Source organism: Bos indicus x Bos taurus, chromosome 4 (genome assembly GCF_003369695.1).
Source record: "Bos indicus x Bos taurus breed Angus x Brahman F1 hybrid chromosome 4, Bos_hybrid_MaternalHap_v2.0, whole genome shotgun sequence".
Classification (NCBI taxonomy): domain Eukaryota; kingdom Metazoa; phylum Chordata; class Mammalia; order Artiodactyla; family Bovidae; genus Bos; species Bos indicus x Bos taurus.
The window spans coordinates 68,900,372-68,927,963 of NC_040079.1; the positions used below are offsets into that span (position 1 = coordinate 68,900,372).

The 27,592-nt window shown below is 37.9% G+C and overlaps 1 protein-coding gene across 2 annotated transcripts in view; it reads left to right on the forward strand.

Moving 5' to 3' along the window:
- CFTR (cystic fibrosis transmembrane conductance regulator) overlaps nucleotides 1–27,592 on the forward strand; it is a 215,098-nt gene that overhangs the window by 153,042 nt on the left and 34,464 nt on the right. For both annotated transcript variants that reach the window (XM_027539612.1, XM_027539613.1), the window contains exon 22: nucleotides 14,971–15,222. In XM_027539612.1, coding sequence (XP_027395413.1) covers nucleotides 14,971–15,222 — 252 coding nt within the window. The remainder of the gene's footprint in view (nucleotides 1–14,970; nucleotides 15,223–27,592) is intronic.

Consider the following 27,592-nt stretch of genomic DNA (forward strand, 5'->3'; position numbering starts at 1 on the left):
CAAGATTCCACGCCCCCAGTGCAGGGGGGCCTGGATTTGATCCCTGATCAGAGAACTGGATCCCACATGCTGCAACCAAGACCCTGTACAGCCAAATAAATAAATATTTTTAAAAAAGAGAGAGTGTAAGAATTCTCAGAGGTCCATAGGTATTATATACAACACTTGATAATGTCAGACTTTTTAAAAAATTGAAGTATAGTTGATTTACAATATTGTGTTTGTTTCAGGTGTATACCAAAGTGATTCAATGATATGTATTTTTTCAGATTATTTTCAATTCTTAATTATTATAAGATATTGAACATAGTTCCCTGTGGATACTTTGTTGCTCATCTGTTTTATATATAGTTGTTTGTATCTGCTAATCCCAAACTCCTTTATTTCTCCCCCATTCCTTCCTTTTTGGTAACTGTAACTGTTTTCTGTATCTATGAGTCATTTCTGTTTTGTATAGATTCAGTTGTATTGCTTTTTAGATTCCACATATAGAATATATATGTGTTATATAGCATTTGTATTTCTCTACTGACTTACTTAGTATGTTATTCTCTAGGTCCATCCATGTTGCTGGAAACTGCATTATTTCATTCTTTTTTATGGCTGAGTAGTATTTTACTATATGTATGAATCACATCTTTATCCATTCGTCTGTCCATGAACACTTAGGTTGCCTCCATGTCTTAGTTATGGTAAATAGTGCTACTGTGAACATTAGGGTACATATATCTTTTTAAATTAGTTTTTATCTTTTTCAGACATATGCCCAGGAGCAGGATTGCTACATCAGATGGTAGCTCTATTTTTAATTTGTTTTAAGAAAGCTCCATACTGTTTTCCATAGTGGGTGCACAAATTTACATTCCCACTAATAGGAGGGTGTAGGAGGGTTCACTTTTCTCCACAGCCTCCCCATCATTTATTACCCTTTTGGTTTAGGTTCTTTCCTGACCTTTTGGTTTATGGTCTTTTTCTTTTTCTCTGAGACAGTTGACATGTTCTCAAAATGCACATATTCATTCAGTTGTTGAAATGTGTATAATCAATTCCTGTCAGAATAAATATCATTATAAAATATACATCTAGGGAAAAACCAATTTTTTTCCCGCCCTCTTCTTGCCCTTGTGACAATATTTTATTTAACAAAAGCATTTTAATAATTCATTGAAAGGTTATTTAACCTTAATATGATTTATAGCAGAGTTTCATTTTAGTTTGACCAGCTCTTTTAGTGACTCTATTTATCTCCTCTCTTAGCTTGTATACGTTTGTGGTTGTGTCTTGTAAATGTACTTTAAAATGTTTCTGTTGGAAAATAGCAGGAGAATACTAAGTAAATATTGTACTGGCTATTTAATTCTTTGTTCGAACTTTCCTCAACTTTGACATTACAGTTAAACTCCTCATGTACTTCTTTTTCTTTATCTGGAAGCATTTGTTCGCCTTGTACATGCACAGTTCTTTTCTCTTTATTGTATTAATTTCCTTGGTTTATGTAACAGCCTCTACAGCCTCTCTTTGTTTGGTGCCTGTCTTTTTTGCATGTCTAATCTCCATTAAAGTTTCTTTCAAGCTTTTTTATTTAGCTAGTTTTTCACATGGTCATCCTAGACTTTGTGACCTGCGCTTTGACTTTGTTTCTTTCATCTCCTGGCATAAGAGGATCTTTGCAGTAAAATATTATGTTATAATACGGTCTGTGAAAAGTATCAATATTTGGAGTTCATCATATTTTTAAAAGTTATATTCTTTTGTTTGAATATCAAAGTGATCATGTTAGTTTGCATTTTGCTGCCAAATAGCACAAGTGGTCTTGCCTGAGTCTTTGCTGGCATTTATCTAGTTATTAACTCCATCTTGCTGCTTCCACCCCTGCAACTGCTACAGCTGTCCAGTGATTTGTTAGTTTTTACCTAGCATATGTTGAAAGTTGGAGGAGAGAGAGCTGTAACCTCAAATTTCATGTTTACATATATGTTAACACTAAAGGTCCTTGTAACCTCTGAAATAAAAACTCATTTTATTTTATTGAGTTCTGAAATGAATTTAGACCTCAGGTAGGTTGTTTTTTTTTTTATTTTTTGGCCACATCTTGCGGCATGTAGGATCTTAGTTCCATGACCAGGGATTGAACCTGCACCCCCTCCATTGGAACCATGGAGTCTTAACCACTGGACCCAGGGACGTCCCTCCAGCTGAGTTTAAATTCAATAAACAGGGTGTTTTGTTTGACACTTTTCGTTTTTAAGTACACAGATAGCCAGGAAAAAAATATCTTTAGACTGGGAAAGAATATTTCATTTACCCATCTGGCTGGGTTTAAGCATGAACATCAAACGTCAATAGAAATATGAAGTTATGACTTTCCTTTTACTGCTCATCCATTCATTAACTCAGGTGCCCAGACTTCCTTAGCTTTCAGCCAGTGAAGGTACTAATAATATTTGGATGATAACACTTCCTCATCACAGCCTCAGGTAGCTTTGTATTTATGACTGACTACACATCTCAGAGGTTGGCACTCAAAACTGGTCAACAAACCTTTTAATACATTTTCCTGATAAGTTCTCTCTGTTTCATTCCCTAAGATAGCACTTTATCACCTTCTTGTCTCTTCTCAGGTGCTCTAATAATTCTACGCCTTGCATTTTCAGTCAATGATCTTGCTATATATGTCATAGAAAAAAAAAGGTGGAGCCAAAAAGAATTTCTTCCTTTCTTTCCACTAGTTGTAACACCGTTCTGCACGACTGCGCATATGCTCCAGTTCCCTCTGTGTCTTTGCTCCTGTGTAAAGGCCAGTATATGCAATTAACTCCTCTTTGTGGTACCTTTCTCCCTAGCATAAAAATGCCATCCCTTGATCTAACACCCCTTTTCTTTGACCTATTTTCAGCAGAAATTCTTGAAACAGTGTTTTACTCCATGTCATCCTCCCAGTCCTTTCCATCAGTCAGTTAGTTCAGTCACTGAGTTATTTCCGACTCTTTGTGACCCCATGGACTGCAGCACACCAGGCCTCCCTGTCCATCACCAGCTCTCGGAACTTGCTTAAACTCATGTCCATCGAGGTGGTGATGCCATCCAACCATCTCATCCTCTGTTGTTCCCTTCTCCTCCTGCCTTCAATCTTTCTCAGCATCAGGGTTTTTTCTAATGAGTCAGTTCTTCGCATCAGGTGCCCAAAGTATTGGAGTTTCAGCTTCAGCATCAGTCTTTCCAATGAACATTCAGGACTGATCTCCTTTAGGATGGACTGGTTGGATCTCCTTGCAGTCCAAGAGACTCTCAAGAGTCTCCTCCAACACAACAGTTCAAAAGCATCAATCCTTTGGCACTCAGCTTTCTTTATAGTCCAACTCTCACATCCATGCATGACTACTGGAAAAACCATAGCTTTGACTAGGTGGACCTTTGCTGACAAAGTAATGTCTCTGCTTTTTAATATGCTATCTAGGTTGGTCATAGCTTTTCTTCCAAGGAGCAAGTGTCTTTTAATTTCACGGCTGCAGTCACCATCTGTAGTGATTTTGGAGCTCAAGAAAATAAAGTCTCTTACTGTTTTCCCATCTATTATGCCATGAAGTGATGAACTGGACACCATGATCTTCATTTTCTGAATGTTGAGCTTTAAGCCAACTTTTTCACTCTCCTCTTTCACTTTCATCAAGAGGCTCTTTAGTTCTTCTTCACTTTCTGCCATAAGGGTGGTGTCATCTGCATATCTGAGGTTGTTGATATTTCTCCTGACAGTCTTGATTCCAGCTTGTGCTTCATCCAGCCCAGCATTTGGCATGATGTACTCTGCATATAAGTTAATTAAGCAGGGTGACAATATACAGCCTTGACATACTCCTTTACCAATTTGGAACCAGTCTGTTGTTCCAAGTCTGGTTCTAACTGTTGGCTCTTGACCAGCATACAGATTTCTCAGGAGACAGGTAAGGAGGTCTGGTATTCCCATCTCTTAAAGAATTTTCCACAGTTTGTTGTGATCCCCACCATCAACACCATCAAAATCCACACCATTTGGTGTAATCAATGAAACAGAAGTAGATGTTTTTCTGAAACTCTCTTGCTTTTTTGATGATCCAACGGATGTTGAATTTAATCTCTGGTTCCTTTGCCTTTTCTAAATCCAGCTTGAACATCTGGAAGTTCATGGTTCACATACTGTTGAAGCCTGACTTGGAGAATTTTGAGCATTACTTTGCTAGCATGTGAAATGAGTGCAATTGTGTGGTAGTTTGAATGTTCTTTGGCATTGCTTTTCTTTGGGATTGGAATGAAAACTGACCTTTTCCAGTCCTGTGGCCACTGCTGAGTTTTCCAAATTTGCGGGCAATTTGAGTGAAGCACTTTAACAGCACATCTTTTAGGATTTGAAATATGGAAATTCTTTCCATACCCTACTTCATTTTATTTCCATCATCCCTCAGACTCATAACCTGTATCTTTCCAGAGCCAGCATCTTTATATCTCTCAGTCTCTCAGTTGTACTCATGCCATGGACACATCCTTCTTGTTATCCTTTCTTCTTTCACTAGGGTAATGTTATTCACACCTGGTTTTCCTGCTGCCTCACTGGTTCCTCCTTAGTTCTCTTTGCTGACCCCTTATCTTCTTTCAGATTGCTAAACACCAGCTGTATGCTGCTGCTGCTGCTGCTGCTGCTAAGTCGCTTCAGTCGTGTCCGACTCTGTGTGACCCCATAGACGGCAGCCCACCAGGCTCCCCTGTCCCTGGGATTCTCCAGGCAAGAACACTGGAGTGGGTTGCCATTTTCTTCTCCAATGCAGGAAGGTGAAAAGTGAAAGTGAAGTCGCTCAGTCGTGTCTGTCTCTTAGAGACCCCATGGACTGCAGCCTACCAGGCTCCTCCACCCATGGGATTTTCCAGGCAAGAGTACTGGAGTGGGGTGCCATTGCCTTCTCCTAGCTGTATGCTAGCCCTCTTCTATCTACACTTTCTTTGGCTGTTATAATCTAACTCCGTGCTTCTGAAATCATCTCTAAGTGAATCACACATTCATATCTCCAGTTAAGACCACTCCTCTGCTCTCTCTCTCTCTATATATATATATATTCAACTACTAACTTGACAACTCCATGTATTTATAAAACACAGTGATAAACTGTCTTCCAGTAGACTTGATATTTTAGTTCTTAAATTCTTATTTGGAATCTCCTGGAAATATGCTTGTGGTATCAAGAGACCATTAAAAGTGAACAAAACTTCTATTCTGCCTACTAGTTTGTCTAGCTTTATATAGGAGTTTGGGAAAAAATTCATCTGTCACCTTATGAACAGTGTAGTATAATAGGTCATGAATAATCCCAGAGATTTTTAAAATAGTAAAACTATCAGAGTCCAACTTAATTCCCATTTAAACTCCCATGTTAGGGGATTTCCAGTTATTTCAATTGATACCACAGTGTTTTAAAAACTGTTACTTCTAATTCTCTCTTAATTTTAACATAATTTATGTGTATATCTGGCTTCCCTGGTACGTCAGCTGATAAAGAATCCTCCTGCAATGCAGGAGACCCTGGTTTGATTCCTGGGTTGGGAAGAGCCCCTGGAGAAGGGATAGGCCACCCACTCCAGTATTCATGAGTTTCCCTGGTGGCTCAGATGGTAAAGAATCCACCTGCACTGAGGGAGACCTGGGTTCGATCCCTGGGTTGGGAAGATCCCCTGGAGGAAGGCATGGCAACCCATTCCAGTATTCTTGCCTGGAGAATCCCCATGGACAGAGGAGCCTAGGACACTACAGACCATGGGGTCACAGAGAGTCGGACACGACTGAACAACTAAGCATAGCACAGCACATGTGAATGTCTCTCTGTTCATTTCAGTTGCAAAGCTTATACTATTCTATAGATGGGATGAAAAGAGAAGTATTAATTCTTTTTAGCTCCATTCCTCAAGTACTATATGAATTAAAGTAAATTCAATCTTAAAACATTTTGTGTTATTAATTAACAAAGTTGTGTACTTATTGTATTTGAATTCATAAGATGCCTGCCATTTTTAACAACATAAAGCTTCTCTGTCTCCTACTGTTAACTATTTAAACTTCATATATCTTAAATGGGCTTCCTTGGTGGCTTAACTGGTTAAGAATCCACCTGCATTGTGGGAGACCTGGGTTCAGTCCCTGGGTTGGGAAGGTCCCCTGGAGAATGGCTACCCACTCCAGTATTCCGACCTGGAGAATTCCATGGACTGTATAGTCCCTGGGGTCGCAAGGAATCAGACACGACTGAGATACTTTCACTTCACTGTCTTAAATAGTCAGTGTATACCTAGATTTTTGCCTCCATGAATGAGTGAAAATTAAATAAATGAGAGCTAGAAAGGATCCAAAGGTAATGTTTCAGACTTAGTTGTATCAAGCCATCTGGTGACTGGTGAATTGCTCACGCTAAGAGTATCATTGTTCGAATGAGGCAGTTGACATTTCATCTATTTTCAGGACTGTCTGCGTCCTGGTGAGCAAAACTAAAATATCTGAGCATATGACTAGTACCCACTTTCTTAATTCTCCAGTCGTAGCAGCCAATAAACCATCCCTGTTGCATAGTGTGTTCTTAGTAACACAAGAGGGTGGAAGCCTCCAGGATGAGTAAGGAAGACTGCACCTCTGCAGGGTTCACATTTAGATTCCAGTTAATGAGTTTCCAGAAAGTTCTTACAAGGTTGATGTAATCTGAGAAGAGTTTTCTGTCAATAGAAACTCCCTCTGTTTCTCCTTTGTCCTTTTATTGCCTGTGTTTATTTTGGGTTCCAGTAAAGATCAAGTGACTGATTGTACAGTGACCAATGAGAAACCTGATGCAAGGAGAAGTGGGGAACCTGGCTTTTCTTCAATTCTCAGTTCTCCTGATGCCCAATTCTTTTGGATTGAAAATAGTTTCTGCCCTGAGAATCTGAGGGGAGGCTTCATTTCTTATATTTTTTTAACCTCCTTTTAATGGCTTCTTGATAATACCTTTCTTTGTTTTTCTGTTCTCATGAGTCTTTGGGGGTGTATTTTCCACTTATGACGTCTGTTCCAAGACTTCGTTTCACCCAGCCTTTCTATTTCCATCCTATAAAGTGGCTTTCTATGCCGTGTTCCACTCTAGCCACCACCAAGAAGTTGTGCAGCCTTAGGCAAATAAGTCATAACCTGCATGAGGGCTTTTTCCTCCTTTGTAAATGAAACGGTTTGGTTGGAAATTTTTTAAGGTTCTGTTAGTTGTGACATTCTCTTCTGACTCTCTGAGATATCTCAAGATATCCTCATTGGCACGTATGCAGGCACTGTTCCGGGTGCTCTTGGGAGTCCCAGGGGTCTGCCACTGCCCTGAAGGCTCAGGTCCAGTGATTAGGTCACTCACCACTGCAGTTGTCAGAGCTGATCAAAGAACTCTTAACCAGTGTGTTACTGGAACCAACAAAGACAAAGAAAGCTCCATTAAGATGTTGCTGAGTCTTGAATTGGTAGGAGAGGCTTATGAGAACCTGACGGGATTGTGAGAGTGTAGGAAAGTTTGGGAAATTTGTGGAGCTGTGTGCTTATCACTTAAACTTCCTGGATTTAAAATTTTTCATTTGTACCAAGAAGGAATGGATTAGGTCAGAGGTTCCCAACCTGACAGCACATGTGGGACCTTTATAAAAAGAGAGACTACTCAGGGTCCTCTGAGACTAATTAAAGCAGTTCTCTTGGTTGAGGGCAAAGTGACCAGGCATGATGTCTATCTTTTAAAAAGTGCTCCAGGTTATTCTGGTATATATAGACTTGTGATTCACTGGATTTGAGGGTCTCGAAGGTTCATTTTCACCCCAGTTTTCTGTGAGTCATGGCAGGGAGCCAGCGAATTTTTCCTGTAAAAGGTTAGGTAGTACCTTTTTCAACATTGTGAGCTATGTGGTCTCTATGCAGTTATTCAACTAAGATTGTGTGTGTGTGTGTGTATGTGTGTGTGCACACGTGTACACACTCAGTCCTGTTCAACTCTTTGTGATGCCATGGACGTGGGCTCTCTGTGAGCCCACCAGGCTCCTCTGTCCATGGGATTTCCCAAGCAAGAATACTGGGGTGGATTGCCATTTCCTTCTCCAGGGGATCTTCCCAACCCAGGGTGTGAACCTGCATCTCCTGTAGCTCCAGCACTGGCAGGTGGGTTTTTTACCACGGAACCACCTGGGAAACCTAAACTTTTGTAGGGCAAAGTGAATGTAAACAAATGGATATGGTGTGATTTGGCCATTGGGCCATAGTTTTGCTCACCTCTGGTCTATGGGATAGAATTTACTTTGGAACTGATGGGCTATCAGCAAATTATTTTTATCCTGTATATCGACCAGTGATAGATATAAACCTGAAAGATGTGTAAAGAATGGTGCTTAATGATAGAGAACTTGGGGAAGTTGTGCTGTCTCAAAGTTAAGATGCTTAGAAAAAATCTTATTAAAATAGTCAAAACCTTGGGAAAATATTTTGATCTGTTGTTTTAAATTTTTTTGTCTAGTAAATCTCCTCTTCTTGAGATTTCCTTTGAAATATGTTTAATGGACACCTCATAGGCTCAGTTGTATTCACCAAGCACTTATTGATAGCCTATCATATGCTTTTAGAAAATAGTAACTCCAGAAGCATCTAAATTCAAGTTTGAGTAGTAGATGTGATATATCAGACCTTTTTAGATAGATAAATCAGAGTCCTCCTTTGCCTATTGGTACTTGGTACCATAATTATTGAAGCTCTTAATTATTGAAAATAGGCACCAATATATTTGATACCTCTGTGTTTATTTAAGATATGCCTTTTTGACATTAATTGTGTGTGTGTGTGTGTGTATGTGTGTGTGTTTGCACATCCTGCAGTCAGAAAAAGTCAAATTGACTTGCCATATAATTCGTCACAGATTAGGTAGCAAGCTATAATAATTTCTAAAGGGTTAGAATCTTTGGTATACTGTAAGTAACTCACTTATGCTGTTAATAATTTATAGCAATACAGTCCTGATTGACTTGTTAAGGGCTCTAGGAGCATAAGTAATTGGTGCAGAAAGATAGATCAGAGTTTCAAAAATATGTTTTGGGTAGAGAGTCTATTTCCATGATAACCATTATCTCTTAAGTCTATATCCATGGCCTAAAGATTATGCTAATCACTCTAACATGGCCTTGGGTCTCAGGTCACTGTCAGTTGACACTTGTCAGTTGCTTGATGAAAAGCATCTAGTTTGGGCCTACCAGGAAGAATCTAAGATTTAAAACACTTTAATCCTCCCTTTTATGTACTTCACGTTTTGAAAATTTCTCTTGCAAAATGTATGCTGTTTTCACATGGTGTCAGTTTTCTATTAATAGATGATTGTCTTCACATTTATTTATTGTAATCTTCCTGTAACCACCAGTTATGAACACTCTTTACAACATTGCCAGCCAGATCTCAGACTTGTGCAATATATTTTCTATTGTTGTGACTTTGTGGGTATTACATGTAGTTTAGGTGTTAATGAACAAATTTGATGGCCTGGTTTCCAAACAACCGAAAGGATGAAAGGAAATAGAACAAATATTTTGTGCAGGGAAAAGAGTCTGGTTTCCTGACTTGCCCTAAAAGAGGTCTTTAAGCCTTTTCTTGCCTCTTTGTTAACAAAAGGTGAAAAGGAAAATCAGGAATCATTTTCTCTTTCACTAAGTATATCTGTTACAAAGTAAAGTTGAGATGAGGCTATGGAGCAGTCTTTCTCCAAAAGACTTTGTTCTCCTGATGCTTAGATAAGTAATTCAGACATTATCATAAAGATAATGAAATTGATTTTTAAAGATGGGCTCAGGAGAATTTTTGAGTATAATACATGATATAAATAATCATGCCAAAATTTTAAATGAGATGCTTCTCAAGCAAAAACCCCACTTCATTTTGACTAAGCTCTAATTTTGTGGAAAGCCTATGCAAATTATATGAAGTTTTCCAGAAAACTTGATGATTTGATTGATGATTTGATGTTTCAGTGCCTGAGTCTCATTTTGGCTTCATCATTTACTTCTTAAAATCTAAGACATGTGTTCCTACCTAAGCTGGTAATGGCTACATCGAGACTTTGCTGTTTGTGAGCTAAACAGCGATACCCCCTCATTCCTCTGTAGGAAACACTTTTCTATGCACAGAAGCAGCAGCTTCAGGTTAAACAGTTTGCCCAACTCCATCTACAGAACTTAGAAAATGGTCAAATCTGAATTTCCATCCAGTTCCAGCTACATAGCTGGACAATGGCACAGCAGTTTTTATAAATCACCTTAAAATATTTAGACATCCCAAATTAGAGATAGGATTCAGTTAGGTTAAAAAGATTAATGAAAACAAGTAGATGAGACTAAAAATAATTTGATAGGTTACAACGTCCTTCTGATCCAAATAGCAATGTATATTTTTAGGGTGAGAGCTGAGGCTACAACTGCAGCCTGGATTTCCTACTAAGTTACAGCACTGCCATTCTCCCTGCTCAGAAACCGCTTTCTGCATGTGAGGTGGAACAATGGGTTAATTCATTATGAACAGAGATTTATTAAGGGACTGCATGATGCTAAACACTTGGTGGGGAAGATATATAAACAGTGCTTGAGTAAGTTTACTGTAATAGGCACAGTGGGTTTAACTGAAGCCCCTTAGATATAAGCTCACATTCTGCCACTTGCATGGAACCTTTTGAAGATCCTGTACTTAGTTTTCTATATAGAATTTTATTTCTTTTTCTTTCTTCTCTTTTTTTAAATATTGTTACCTGTGTTATACAGTAAATCCTTATTGCTTATTCTTTTTATTTATAGTAGTGTGTATCTGTTAATCCCATGCTCCTAATTTATCCCCCACTTTAGTAACCATAAGTTTGTTTTCTGTATCTGTGAGTCTGTTTCTGTTTTGTAAATGGATTCATTAGTATTATTTTTTTTAGAATTCACATACAAATGATATCATATAATATTTATCTTTCTCTGTCTGATTTCACTTAGTATCATAATCTCTGTGTTCATCAATGTTGCAAATGACAATATTTCATGTTTCCTCCTTTTTATGGCTGAATAATATTTCATTGTATTGATATAGTATTGATGTCTTAAGACCTTCTCTTAAGAAGAATCTCCCACATTACTTAAGTCTCTTTCCACCACACCTGGATCCATCCCTGACTACAGATACGAATCTTTGGTTGTTAAATCAAGTGTAGAAGATATACGACTACTTGTGTTATAGTCATATTTATTTTCTATTTGAGCATGCCTTCCACCGAGTAGAAGAAACCTCCGCGAATTCAGAGATCTTACTAGAAGTGACTCTATAATCAATTGTGAGCAGCGTTTACAGGATACCAAGATACCGAGGTGGGGGTGGCGGGGGGGGGGGGGGGCGCATGGGGCGTGTCTGGCCCTAGGTTGTCCCTTGTTGTGCTCAGTGGATCCAGGGCTGTCTCTGACCTAGAGGTGTACAGTCCAGGTACATTGGGTCTTCCTTCTGGTCCTGACTTGTTAGCTCTCCCTTGGTGAGCCTGCACTCTCTCAGCTGCTTCCACATCCCTGAGGAATGGAAGACCCCGAGGGGGTCAAAGCATTGGGATTATTTGGCTCCCCCTCATCATCATTCTGGAAACACAAGTAAAATCCAAAGCTATGTCAAGTCATCTGTGTCTCAACATGCCATGCAGGCATGTCCACTCTTATACTCCTATGCCATACAGGCACTGGAAGCTTCTCTAAGCCCTGCCCCATTCCTGTATCCACCTTAGAACTGAGGCACAGGCCTCCAAAGTTCTAAAATCACTCAAATCTACTTGAGGATAGAACCAGAGTTCAGTTGCAAGGCAGTGCTTCTTTTTAGAGGAACTGGTGCTTCAGCCCATTTGTGAGTCAGATTGTGGGGTGAGGAGAGAAGCTGATTCTTGTCCATCAGAAGATCATCCTTGACTACTGGTTTTTAGATAAACCCTGTCCTTCAGGCTTTGGTTTTTGAATCTTAACAGGCAATATTCTTGTGGCTCAAAATTTTTGAACTATCAATCTCTGACTACAAAGGCAGTTTTCTGCAACTTGCAAGACCAGAAATGATTTTCTGTGCACTGGTTCTGTGTCCCTTCTCCTTTGACAGGCAGTGGAAGTAATGTGTGAGTTGGAGAGCCTGTGAGGCACAGGGAGTTAGTAATTCATAATATTATCTGGCCACATCGTCTATTCACTATTTCAGTGGCTGAAAACCTAACCATAATGCAAGTGTCTGCATTGGCCACCTTTCCTTCCTGTCAGAAAATACTTTAGCCCATTGAGTTGAGTGAGTTCATGGGCTGTAGATGAGTGCCTGTTGTTAAGGTGAACTTGTTCTTGGTCAGGGATATTTGACCATGCTGTGGATAACTATAATAACCTGTCTTGGGGTCACTTTAAGCAAGTAGATTATATGAAAGGTGATGAGTGGAAAATTGTGTTTTCTCAATTTGATAGGTGCATTCTGTATACCATAGCTGACATTAGAAATTCGGAATTCAAAAAGCAAGAAAACAACAACAAAAGAAGTCCTGGGTTCACCCTTGCTAATGAAGAATGTAATTTGCTGTACTCAGACAAATGCTTACAAAGAAAAATTGTGTATGGCATTTTAGTGCTGTCAAAATAGTCATTTTGATGTCATTTTCTAATAATAACACATGTAATTTTGAGTAGTTTTGATAGCAATATTTAAATGTTTTTTGATGCTTGAAAGTGTTGAAATAGGATGGATTTTTGTTATATAGTTCATTCCTTGACGTGTTAGAGCACTTAACAAAGACTAGTATAAAATTCTTCACAGCACTGACATGCAGAAATGTCAACAGTGTGTTTCAATTCAAATTTAATAAAAAAAACTGAGTCAGGATTTAATAAACTCTGAAAATCACCCATAATTTGGAATTTAAAATATTATGTCAGAGGAATAATTATAATATGCCATTTATTTCCTCCTGAGTTATTTATGATGGACATCGGCTTTGGATATTTTTCACTTCCATTTCTAGTGGGTTTTGGCTTAAAAGGATTCTCTTTTTGAATCTTGAATAATTATTGAAGATAATTTGAAGATGTATTCAAGATGAGGGAAATTGAAGCACACAATTACTAGATAGAATAAAGCTCTTTATAAATATCAGTCTTGATCAGTGCATGTGAAAACAGGAAATGCTATATGATTTTCTAAGATGAAGCTTTAAATGTTCAATTAAGGATAAATATCTGAACTTCTCTGATTCATCTATGAGTCATTTCATACTAAAGATGAAGAATTCTTCCCATTTCACCTTTTCATAATGAAAAGTAAAAATAATAGAAATGAATACCCACATCATTTCATCTCACCATTTTTTTTTTTTTGCTGAAAGAAATATTTCTAATATCTAAATAACTACGATGATAATAAATTAACATTGTAAAGAAGAAGGTTAAATTCTCAACTGGGTAAAGGCGGAATCAGCAATTACTTTTAAGACAAAAAATTTTCTGTCTAGTAAGCTATTAATGGGCTACCTGGTGGCTCAGTGGTAAAGAATCCGCCTGCCAATGCAGGAGATGCAGGTTCGATCCCTGGGTCAGGAAGATTCCTTAGAGAAGGAAATGGCAACCCACTCCAGTATTCTGGCTTAGGAAATCCGATGGACAGAGGAGCCTGCTTGGCTACAGTCCATGGGGACACAAAGAGTTTGTCACAACTGAGCACACAGGTACATTTACTTTAAATATTTTCAATTATGTATTGGATGCCTATTATATGCCAGGCTATTTTAAAAATCACTTTCCAAATTTTGTAAGTTATAATTGTTCAGAGAAATATGCTGTCATTAAAGAATTTAAGCACTCGTGCAAAATAGTTGAATTTTATAATGCCATTTGCAGCAACATGAGTGCAACTAGAGATGATCTCACTAAGCAAAGTACGTCAGAAAGAGAAAGACAAACACCATATGATATCACATGTGGACATACAATATGACATAAGTGAACTTATTTACAAAACAGAAACAGACTCACAGACACAGAGAATGGGTTTATGGTTGCCAAGGGGGAGGGATGGATTGGGAAATTGGGGTTAGCAGATGCAAACTATTATATACAGAATGGACAAACTGCAAGGTCCTATTGTTGAACAGGGAACTATATTCAATAAACTGTAATAGAAAAGAGTATGAAAAAGGATTTGTATACATTTGAGTAATTGAATCACTTTGTGATAACAGAAACTAACACAACATTGTAAATCAACTATACGTCAATAAAATAAAATTTTTAAAATAAATTAATTTTTTAAATGGTTGAATTTCAAATACAGCCCTTATACACAGTCACATTTTGCTCAGCAGTGGACATGGATCTTTAAGTAATTTAGATTAAAAATGTAATATTTAACTACAGATATATGCCAGTGATTTCAAATTTGTTTGAAGATTACTGTGAAGTTATTCAAAATTTACTGAGCCTCAGGAGTCCACTTACCACCCAGCTGACATAGAATTGTTGATAGTTATTAATGCACTGCAAGAATAAGGAAAGCCTTTTATACAGTGATTTTGAAGTTTGAAACATTTTATAGTAACTTATCAGTTGTAGAACATTGTACTACACAATGGTAGAAAAAAAGTTTCCCCTTGACATCATCTATTCCATTGAGTAAAGTTTGGCTATTTATGTGTGGCTTGCATAACTGAGAGTTAAGTGATCACAAAAATAAACAGGTGTATAAAGAGCCCATTTATAGAAATCCTAGTTAATTCTCTTGGTTAAGCTTTTAGTTCTATCCAATTATTTCCTGTTACTTCATTGAGAAACCTAACAAATAACCAACTGACGACTAGCTAGTATCACACCCTACAGTTATATTTTAGGAAACATTAAACTAATTTTGACATTCTCTGCGACTCTTAAAAAAATAAAATATTATTTTTATTTCAGATGCGATCTGTGAGCCGAGTCTTTAAGTTTATTGATATGCCAACAGAAGATGGTAAACCTAACAATTCATTCAGACCATCCAAGGATAGTCAGCCCTCAAAAGTTATGATCATTGAGAATCAACATGTGAAGAAAGATGACATCTGGCCCTCAGGGGGCCAAATGACTGTCAAAGACCTCACAGCAAAGTATACAGATGGAGGGAATGCCATACTAGAGAACATATCCTTCTCAATAAGTCCCGGCCAGAGGGTAAGATTTAAACATTGCTTGCTTTGTTAAACCTGTGTTCAGTAAGTGAATCTCAGTAGCCTAAAGCAATGTGTGGGCAGAATCCATTTGTAACTCTTATTGTTGACTAGGATGTTGAACACAAATATTTTCAAGTTATTATATGGAGTCAGTATTGTTTCATGTGAAATTTATTTTGCAGAGTCCTGAATCTATATAATGGAACCATCTTACTTATTTTTTTATTGGAGTATGCTGCTGCTGCTAAGTCGCTTCAGTCATGTCCGACTCTGTGCGACCCATAGATGGCAGCCCACCAGGCTCCTCTGTCCCTGGGATTCTCCGGGCAAGAACACTGGAGTGGGTTCCCATTTCCTTCTCCAGTGCATGCCTGCATGCTAAGGCACTTCAGTCATCTCTGACTGTGCAACCCCACGGACAGCAGCCCACCAGGCTCCTCTGTCCACGGGATTCTCTAGGCAAGAACACTAGAATAGGTTGCCATTTCCTTCTCCAAGTTATTGGAGTATAATTGCCTTATAATGTTGCATTAGTTTCTGTTGTACACCTAAGTGAATTAGTTACATACATACACATATCCAACTTTTTTAGATTCCCTTCCCATCTAGGTCACCACGGAGCACTGAGTAAAGTTCCCTGTGCTATACAGTAGATTCTCACTAGCTGTCTATTTTATATACAGTAGTGTATATATATCAGTCTCAATCCACCAGTTCATCCCATCTCCCCTTGGTAACCATAAGTTTGTTTTCTACATCTGTGACTCTATTTTTGCTTTGCAAGTAAGTCACATTTAAGAGATATTATACAATATTTGTCTTTCTCTTTCTGACTTACTTTACTCTGTATAATAATCTCTAGATCCATCTGTGTTGCCACAGATTGCATTATTTTATTCCTTTTTAAGGGCTGAGTAAAATTCCATATATATTTGTAACACATCTTCTTTATTCATTCCTCTGTTGATGGATATTTAGGTTTTTTTCCATTTCCTAGCTAATGTAAATAGTGCTACAGTGACATTGAGGTGCGTGCATCCTTTCAAATTATGGTTTTCTATACAGAAGAATGAAATTAGAACACTCCCTAATACCATACACAAAAATAAACTCAAAATGGATTAAAGACCTTAATGTAAGGCCATGTACTATAAATCAGAGAAAAACATAGGCAGATTATTCTTTGACATAAGTTGGAGCAAGATTTTTTTTGATCCACCCCCTAAAGTAATGAAAATAACAGCGAAAATGGACAAATGGAACCTAATTATTCTTAAAAGCTTTTGTATAGCAAGTTTAGTTCAGTTGCTCAGTCATATCTTACTCTTTACGACCCCATGGACTGCAGTGTGCCAAGCTTCCCTGTCTATCACCAACTCCTAGAACTTGCTCAAACTCATGTCCGTCGAGTTGGTGATGCCATCCAACAATCTGATCCTCTGTCATCCCCTTCTCCTCCCTCCTTCAATCTTTCCCAGCATCAGCGTCTTTTCCAGTGAGTCATTTCTTCACATCAGGTGGCCAAAGTATTGGAGTTTCAGCTTCAGCATCAGTCCTTCCAGTGAACACCCAGGGCTGATCTCCTTTAGGATGGATTGGTTGGATCTCCTTGCAGTCCAAGGGACTCTCAAGAGTCTTCTCCAACACCACAGTTGAAAAGCATCAATCCTTTGGCACTCAGCCTTCTTCACAGTCCAACTCTCACATCCATACATGATTATTGGAAAAACCATAGCTTTGACTAGACGGACCTTTGTTGGCAAAGTAATGTCTCTGCTTTTTAATATGCTGTCTAGGTTGGTCATAGCTTTTCTTCCAAGGAGCAAACATCTTTTAATTTCATGGCTGTAGTCACCATCTGTACTGATTTTGGAGCCCAAGAAAATAAAGTCTCTCACTTTTCCATTGTTTCCCCATCTATTGGCCATGTTGAGTTTTAAGCCAACACTCTCATCTTTTCCTTTCATCAAGAGGCTGTTTAGTTCTTCTTCACTTTCTGCCATTAGGGTGGTGTCATCTGCATATCTGAAGTTATTGATATTTCTCCTGGCAGTCTTGATTCCAGCTTCTGCTTCAGCCAACCCAGCATTTCTTATGATGTACTCTGCATATAAGTTAAATAAGCAGGGTGAAAATATACAGCCTTGATGTGCTCTTTTCCCTATTTGGAACCAGTCTGTTATCCATATCCAGTTCTAACTGTTGCTTCTTGACCTGCATACAGATTTCTTAGGAGGCAGGTCAGGTGGTCTGGTATTCCCATTTCTCTCAGAATTTTCCACAGTTTATTGTGATCCACACAGTCAAAGGCTTTAGCATAGTCAATGAAGTAGAAGTAGGTATTTTTCTGGAATTCTCTTGCGTTTTCTGTGATCCAGTGGATGTTGACAATTTGATCTCTGGGTCCTCTGTCTTTTCTAAATCCATCTTGAACATCTGGAAGTTCATGTTTCACATAGTGTTGAGCCTGGTTTGGAGAATTTTGAGCATTACTTTACTAGCGTGTGAGATGAGTGAAATTGTGCATTAGTTTGAAGATTTTGGGGCATTGCCTTTCTTTGGGATTGGAACGAAAACTCGCCTTTTCTAGTCCTGTGGCCATTGCTGTGTTTACACTTAGGAAAGCTTTCTTAGCTCTCCTTGCTATTCTTTGGAACTCTTCATTCATATGGGTATGTGTTTCCTTTTCTCATTTGTCTTTTGCTTCTCTTTTGTATAGCAAAGGAAACCATAAACAAAACCAAGAAGTCTACCTTCTGAGTGGGAGAAAATATTTGCAAATGAAGTGAGCAACAAGGTATTCATCTCCAAAATACACAAACAGCTCATGCAGCTCAATGTGAAAAAAACAACCTAATCAGAAAATTGATGGAAGATTTAAATAGATACTTTGCCAAAGAAGTTATACAGATTACCAAAAGGTGTTCAATATCACTAATTATCATAGAAATTGAAATCAAAACACAGTGAGGTATCACTTCACACCTGTCTGAATCTATAAATGTTGAAGAGGGTGTGGAGAGAAGGAAACTCTCCTAGACTGTTGGTGGGAATACAAATTGATATAGCCACTATGGAGAACAGTGTAGAGGTTCCTTAAAATCTAAAAATAGAGCTACCATATGATCCAGCAGTCCCACTCCTGGGCATATAATGGGACCATTTTAAGTGTTGTTATACTTGCAGAATATCTAATTGATTGCTACTTTACTAACTAAAGAAACTGTTACATAAACCAAATTTTAGTTCTAGATTTTGCATCTTGAAACTATCCTCCATTTCAGGTGAGGGAAATATTTTGTTGCTAACTCCATCTAAAGACTTAAAATTTTACCTATTTGACAGTCTTTCAAACAAGTGGTACTTGTTTCCTTCGCTTTTTTCATTTTTTCTGGTTGGAGTCTTCATCATGGTATGGATTGTAAAGCTTTTTTCCCCAGTAATTTGCTAAGGAATAATTATTTATGAGGCAAGCATTTCTATTATTTAATAAGAAATAACCTTGCACTATTTTGAAGTGTCTCTTATGGATCCCAGCTGGGCTGAATTTGCAGAAGTTACTCAAATACAGAGTCTAGAATTGATTGTTTGAGAAGGGGATGGTCATTCTCCCACATTTTATGCTTTGTAAATATGATTTTACATTCTCTCCAGATTCCTTATTCTGCAACCCTCTAAGTCTAGACAGGAGTGGTATATTGTTTTGACTATTTTCTTTTTCTTTACAATTGAAATGGAATACCATTGAGCCAAGTTTTATGAAAACTGAAATTTAAAACTTCATCTCTTTGTGGTTTAATTTCAAACAGACTGCTTTTTACACTGGTGAGAGTCCACCGTCACTGTCACCTACGTAAAAACCGACTACTTTCCCTTGCCTTGGCCTGTGGCTTTAGAAGATTTGATCATTTGATATATTAGACAAAGTTCTAAGAAGAAAAATACATAGAGTGAGCAAAAATTCTCTACATATTGTGCTAATTGGCTTGCAGTGGCACAGTGGAAATTTTGACTTAACTTTTACTCTACTTAGGAAAAATATATTCACATACTACTAAAATTAGCTCTCTCCTACATTCATGTTCATCAAGAATTAATTTTTTTCCTTTTCTTACAGAAAACAGGTATAAATGGGCATAAATGGAATGAATAGGTTTTAGATTGAATTTTTATCTAGTATCAGAGTGAGAATGTTTAAAGTTACACCTTGAAACTAAGTAAAATTAATGGTTTGCCTTCACTCTTCCTTTCCATTGAGAAAAGCATAATTAGTTACTCTTTTTTGCTTTACACATCTTGAATGCCATAGGCAGCTGACGGTCACCAGGATGGATGCCAAAGGCACTGTGACTTTATGATAATAGCAACAGATAGGTTGATACACAGCAAGGACAGATTTGGTAAATTATTTTCTTTCGCTATCCCTGGCATCCTTTCATCCATTTGCTTTTCCAGTGCTTACTTGCCCACTAAAGTAAATTCAAACAAGTCCTAATAGAGTGACAGAGTTTTAGAGCCCTCATTTCTGTAGGTAGTTTCCTTGATCTGACAATAGTGATCAGAGATAGTGTAAAATGAGGAAGGAGCAATATGTTCAGGCATTCCATCTTCTCGGAATGTTTATGCAGTAAGCAGGCTGTGTGTATTTGCAAGACACTCCCTAGGTGCTTTGGGGGAATTAAAAATTATTTACATAAGACTGTAAATGTTTATCAAATGCACATTGTGTCCTAAGCATTGTGTTTAACATTGTGTTTAAAAACCTTTATTTTCTATAACATTAGGTCTTATTATAACTCCAAAGGTAGTTGTTATTACCCTTTTTCTGCATAGTGGAAGAAACAATGTTCAATTGAGTGAAATAGCGAGGATGTCAAACGCAGATCTCTCTGACCCTAAAGTTCTTTTTCACTCATTTCTCTTAAAAGAATGAGAAGCAAAAGCGGAAGAAAGAGGAGAGAGAGAAAGAGAGATCTGTCACAGAAGATGTCAGACTAAAAGGCAAAATGCTAGATCCAGCAAGAGCTGAAACAGATTTACTGTGAAGCTAACAAAGCTGAGGCTTCAAAGGACTTCATTTGGCTGAGCCACTTTCAAAGCCAGTTGTTACCATTTGGCTGGGAGTTGGGCTATTCAGGCAAGGTTTTCCAGAGGAACTGGCCTTTAGAATGAGACTTAAGACTTAAACTGTGATTTGAATGATCAAATGTGGGTGAAGAAGGGTGCTATAAGCAGAGGGAATAACATGAGGCACAAGGCATGTACAGAAAACAATGACTGGTTCAGTCGTTCAGTAACTGGAGGATGCATAAAGGATGTAACCGAAGCCAAGATTTGTGCAAATGATGCAGATTATGGATCTTGAGAGCCAAAGCAATGAAGGGAGTTGATAACTCAGAAAACCCTACTTGATTTTCTATCTCAGGGTCTTTGAGAGCAGTGGTTCACAAAGTGTGGTTCCTGCACCAGCATCACCTGTATCACTTGAGTACTTGTGAGAAATGCATGTTCTTGAGCCCTACTGGCCAAGGAGTGGGGACAGTGGTCTGAGTCATTAGGTGTAGACGAGTGCGAGTAGAAGCCTAATTGCAAAGGCTTAGGGAATGGGTGAGTCCTGAAATGAGGGGTCATGTAAACAACAATGTCGGTGGTGGGAAAGAGAAAGCAAGAACACTTGTCTAAGAGGATGGATACATAGATGGAATTATCTTGGTACTGTAGAGTACTTGGGTTTGTTTGGTTTTGGTTTTGTTTGTTTTTGTTTTTGAGACAAGAGGAAAGGAGATAAGTGGAATTAAAGAGAAGTGAAGTTAAAGAGAACCATTGAGCAAACAGCTGAAAAACTGAAGGTGTTTTTATTAGGCTGTCTTAATCTTTCAAGCAAAGAAGGCAATGGCAATCCACTCCAGTATTCTTGCCTGGAAAATCCCATGGGTGGAGAAGCCTGGTAGGCTGCAGTCCATGGGGTCTCTAGGAGTTGGACGTGACTGAGCGACTTCATTTTCACTTTTCACTTTCATGCATTGGATAAAGAAATGTCAACCCAGTCCAGTGTTCTTGCCTGGAGAATCCCAGGGACAGGGGAGCCTGGTGGGCTGCCGTCTATGGGGTCGCACAGAGTCGGACACGACTGAAGTGACTTAGCAGCAGCAGCAGTCTTTTCAGTCAACTTCCAAAGTCATGGAAGTTCAGTAGTGTCGGTCCTCTGTCTTTGTTCTTCTCCTTCAATAATATGTTGACTGTTCTTTTGCACTTCCATATAAACTTTAGAATCTGTTTTCCATATTCATAAAATAACTTGCTTGGATTTTGATTAGGATTGCATTGAATCTATAGATCAAGTTGGAAAGAACCAACATCTTGGTTCATATTGAGTTTCCTATCCATGAACGTGGAACATCTTTCCATTTCTCTAAGTCTTATTTGATTAAATTAATCAGTTTTGTATTTTTATCATCTTCGTCTTGTATATATTTTCTTAAATTTATACCTGAGTATTTCATTTTGGGGAGTGTTAATGTAAATTGTATTTTGTTCTCAAATTCCACTTCTTCATTGCTGGTATGTAGGAAAGCAGTTGACTTATGTATATAAACCTGTATCCTGCAACCTTGCTATAATCACTTAGTAGTTCTAGGAGTTTATAGTGTTGTTCTTTTGTACTTTCTATATAGATGGTAAGTTCATCTGCAAACAAGAACAGTTTTATTTTTTTAATTCTCAATCAGTATGCCTTTTATTTCCTTTTCTTGTCTTGTTGCATTAGCTAAGACTACAGGAGATGTAGAAATGTGGGTTCTATCCCTGGATTGGGAAGATTCCCTGGAGGAGGGCATGGAACCCACTCCAGTATTCTTGCCTGGAGAATCCCCATGGACAGAAGAGCCTGGGGGGCTACAGTCCATAGGGTCGCATATAGCTGAACACAGCTGAAGTGGTTTAGCACACACACACACACTAGTAGGATGTTGAAAGTAATAAGAGGAGAATTCTTGCCTTTAGTTGATCTTAGTAGGAAAGCTAAGTTTTTCATCATTAAGTAATAACTGTAGGATTTCTGTAGATGTTCTTTATCAAGTTGATGACCTTCCCCCTCTATTCCTACTTTGCTAAGAGTTTTTTTAAATCAGAAATTGGTGGTGGATTTTATCTTGTGTTTTTTCTGCATCTGTTAATATGGTAATATGATTTTTCATGCCTGTTGATATATGATAGATTTTATTCATTGATTTTTCAAATGTTGAACCAACCTTTCATATCTAGGATAAATCCCACTTGCTCATAGTATATAATTCTCTGTATATATTGCTGGATTTGACTTGTTAATATTTTTAAGCACTTCACAACTAAGTTTAGGAGAAATATTGATTTCTAATGTCTTTAGTTTTGGTATTATGGCAATTCGGCCTTCACTGGTGGCTCAGATGGTAAAGAGTCTGCCTGCAATGCAGGAGACCTGGGTTCAATTCTTGGGTCAGGAAGATACCCTGGAGAAGGAAATGGCAACTCACTCCAGTATTCTTGCCTGGGAAATCCCACAGATGGAGGAGCCTGGAAGACTATAGTCCATGGAATGGCAAAGAGTCAGACACAACTGAGCAGCTTCACTTTTTACTCTCATAGAATGACTTAGGATGTTTCACTTTTGCTTCCATCTTCTGAATGAGATTGTAGAGAACTGGTAGAATTACTGCTTCAACTATCTTGTAGAATTTACCATGAATCTATCTAGAATTTGTCCTTTCTGATTTGGAAGATTATTAATTAGCAGTTCAATCTCTTTTTAAAAATATGTGCCTATTCAGATTGTTTGTTATGAGTTTTGGCAGATTTTGTATGTTTCGAGGAATTTGTTCATTTCACCTGTTATGAAACTACTGGGCATGGAGATGTTCATAGTATTTCCTTATTACTCTCTTAATAATACATGCTCAGATGTAATGATTTTTCCTCTTTCATTTCTTTAAAAATATTTTTAATTGTAATATAGTTGACATACAATATTATGTAAGGTTTAGGTGTACTACATAGTGATTTGACATCTGTATACATTATGAAATGTTCACCACAAGAAGTCTAGAAACCATCCATCCCTATACAAAGTTATAACAATATTAACTGTATTCCTTATGCTAAATAATGTAACTATTCTTTCATTTTCAATAGTAGTTTATGTCATCACTCTCATTTTCTTAGTTGGCCTGGCTAGAAACATAAAATTTACTGTCTTTTCAAAGAACCAGTTTTTATATTTTATTGATTTTCCCTACTGATTTTGTTTTCAATCCAATTGGTTGATTCTGCTTTAATTTTTATTTATTTATTTGTTGTCTGCCTATTTTGAATTAAATTTGCTCTTCTTTTTCTGATTTCCTATGATAGAAGCTTAAACTATTGATTTTAGATATTCTTCTCTATATTACATATTATATTCTTTTCTATACTAGATATTTGTATGATACTATAAATATTTACTATTGCATTAGTATATTTGGGCTCCCCAGGTGGCACTAGTGGATGCCACCTGTGGCAAAGAACCCACCTGTGGATGCAGGAGATGCAAGAGATGTGGGTTTGATCCCTGGGTTGGGAAGATCCTGGGAAGGAGGGCATGGCAACCCATTCCAGTATTCTAACCGGGATAATCCCATGGACAGAGTGGCAGGCTACAGTCTGTGGGGTTGCAAAGAGTCTGACACAACTGAAGTGACTTAGCACACACCCCCTTAGCTATATTAGGTATTTCTTCTTTTCTATAGCATTTAATGTTATAAATTTCCCTCTGCACTGCTTTTTCTACATACCACACAATCTGATAAATTTCATTTTGATTTTCATCTGTTCAAAATATATTTAAGTTTCTCTTGAGATTTCTTTTTTAAACCATGTGCTGTTTAATGCCCAAATGTTTTGGGATTTTCCAACTGTCATTCTGTTCTTGATTTCTGGTTTAATTCCACTGTGGTCTGAGAACATACATTATATGAGATGCATTCTCTTAAATTCTTTATATTGTGTTTTATGGCCCATAATGTGATTTATCTTGGTGAATGTAAAATTCTAATAATTTTTTCACTTCTGTGTCTGTCCATTTTTGATAGTATATTGAAGTCTTCAAGTATAACAGTGGATTCATCTATTTCTCTTTGCAGTTCTGTCAGTTTTTGCCTCATGTATTTTGACATGCTGCTGTTAGATATATACATATTAAACATTATTATTATATCTTTCTGGACTATTATTGTCCCATTTATCATTATATGGTACTCCTTTACTATTCATTTTCTGGTACTCTTCATTTATGTAGATCTGTTGATAGCATTGTGCTCAAAATAATAATGGCAACACTGTATTCAATTATGTATGTTTATGTTTCTCTATAAGTAAAATAAATGGCAGCAACAATACAAGGGACAAGAGGGAGGAAGTGGAAATACAGCTGACCCTTGAACAACACACATTTGAACTTACACCCAGATCATGTTCAATAGTAAACACTACAGTGCTACAACTTTCACGTGTGGTTGAATCAGATGATGTAGAATCATAGATACAAAGGGACTATGGATAAATAGAGCGAATATTTATTGACTGCACAGAGGGTGGGTACCCCTTACACCCACCCTGTTGAAGGGCAACTTTATTTTGTTATGATAACATACTTCTATTACCTGTGAAGTACTCCAGTACTGTTTGTTAAAAGGTGATTTGGACTAGTTGAAAATGAGAAAGTCTTTACTTCTCACTAATTTCACAAGGTACAGAATTCTAAGTTGGTGGCTTTTTTCTCTCAACACTTTAAATATTTCACTCCATTCTTTTTTGGCTTGAATGTTTTCTGAAGAATAGTTGGATTTAGTTCTTTTTTTTGTTACTTTATAAGTAAGGTGTTTTTTTCCTCTTGCTTCTTTCAAGATTTTTTTCTTTATCTCTGGTTTTCTGTCATCTGAATATCATAGAGGAAAACAACAGAATGGGAAAGACTAGGGATCTCTTCAAGAAAATCAGATACCAAAGGAACATTTCTTGCAAAGATGAGCTCAATAAAGGACTGAAATGGTATGGACCTAACAGAAGCAGAAGATATTAAGAAGAGATGGCAAGAATACACAGAAGAACTGTACAAAAAAGATCTTCACAACCCAGATAATCACAATGGTGTGATCACTGACCTAGAGCCAGACATCCTGGAATGTGAAGTCAAGTGGGCCTTAGAAAGCATCACTACAAACAAAGCTAGTGGAGGTGATGGAATTCCAGTTGAGCTATTCCAAATCCTGAAAGATGATGCTGTGAAAGTGCTGCACTCAGTATGCCAGCAAATTTGGAAAACTCAGCAGTGGCCACAGGACTGGAAAAGGTCAGTTTTCATTCCAATCCCAAAGAAAGGCAATGCCAAAGAATGCTCAAACTACCACACAATTGCACTCATCTCACACGCTAGTAAAGTAATGCTCAAAATTCTCCAAGCCAGGCTTCAGCAATATGTGAACCGTGAACTTCCTGATGTTCAAGCTGGTTTTAGAAAAGGCAGAGGAACCAGAGATCAAATGGCCAACATCTGCTGGATCATGGAAAAAGCAAGAGAGTTCCAGAAAAGCATCTATTTCTGCTTTATTGACTATGCCAAAGCCTTTGACTGTGTGGATCACAATCAACTGTGGAAAATTCTTCAAGAGATGGGAATACCAGACCACCTGATCTGCCTCTTGAGAAATTTGTATTCAGGTCAGGAAGCAACAGTTAGAACTGGACATGGAACCATAGACTGGTTCCAAATAGGAAAAGGAGTTCGTCAAGGCTGTATATTGTCACCCTGTTTATTTAACTTCTATGCAGAGTACATCATGAGAAACATTGGACTGGAAGAAACACAAACTGGAATCAAGATTGCCGGGAGAAATGTCAATAACCTCAGATATGCAGATGACACCACCCTTATGGCAGAAAGTGAAGAGGAACTAAAAAGCCTCTTGATGAAAGTGAAAGTGGAGAGTGAAAAAGTTGGCTTAAAGCTCAACATTCAGAAAACGAAGATCATGGCATCTGGTCCCACCACTTCATGGGAAATAGATGGGGAAACAGTGGAAACAGTGTCAGACTTTATTTTTCTGGGCTCCAAAATCACTACAGATGTTGACTGCAGCCATGAAATTAAAAGATGCTTATTCCTTGGAAGGAAAGTAATGACCCACCTAGACAGCATATTCAAAAGCAGAGACATTACTTTGGCAACAAAGGTTCGTCTAGTCAAGGCTATGGTTTTTCCTGTGGTCCTGTATGGATGTGAGAGTTGGACTGTGAAGAAGGCTGAGCGCTGAAGAATTGATGCTTTTGAACTGTGGTGTTGGAGAAGACTCTTGAGAGTCCCTTGGACTGCAAGGAGATCCAACCAGTCCATTCTGAAGGAGATCAGCCCTGGGATTTCTTTGGAAGGAATGATGCTAAAGCTGAAACTCCAGTACTTTGGCCACCTCATGCGAAGAGTTGACTCATTGGAAAAGACTCTGATGCTGGGAGGGATTGGGGGCAAGAGGAGAAGGGGATGACAGAGGATGAGATGGCTGGATGGCATCACTGACTCGATGGACGTGAGTCTGAGTGAACTCCGGGAGTTGGTGATGGACAGGGAGGCCTGGCGTGCTGCGATTCATGGGGTCACAAAGAGTTGGACACGACTGAGCGACTGATCTGATATTTGGTTTTTGGCATTTATTCTGCTTGATGTTCTATGAGCTTCCTGGACCTGTGATTTAGTCTTTGACATTAATTTGGAGAAGTTCTCAGTCATTATTGTCTCAAATATTTTTGTTCCTTTCTGTCTTTCTTTTCTTTCTGGTATTTCCATTATTGGCGCATGATACCTTTTGTAATTGTCCCATAGTTTTTGGATATTTTGAATTTTTCCTTTCAGGCTTTTTTCTCTTTGTTTTTGGTTTGGAGGTTTCTGTTCTCATATCCTCAAGCTTACAGATTTTTTCCCTTAGCCATGTTCTGTCTCCTGTACCCACCATAAGCATTCTTCTTTTCTGTTACCATGGTGTTGTTGTATTTTCTCTCTTGCATTTCTTTTTGAATTTTATTAGCATTTCCTCCTCTCTGTTTACAATACCTGTTCCTGCATGTTTTCTACTTTTTTCCTTAGTGCTTTTAACATATTGTTCATTGTTGTTTTAAATTTCCAGACTGATAATTGTCACATTTCCGGCATATCTGACTGGCTTTGGTGCTTGCTCAGTGTCTTCACGCTGTGTTTTGTGCCTTTTAGTATATGTTGTAATTTTTTGTTGACAAATGGCATTATATTCTAGATAAAAGAAACTCAAATAATTAGGCCTTCACTCGTGTCGGGTTTGGGGTAAAGGGAAGTG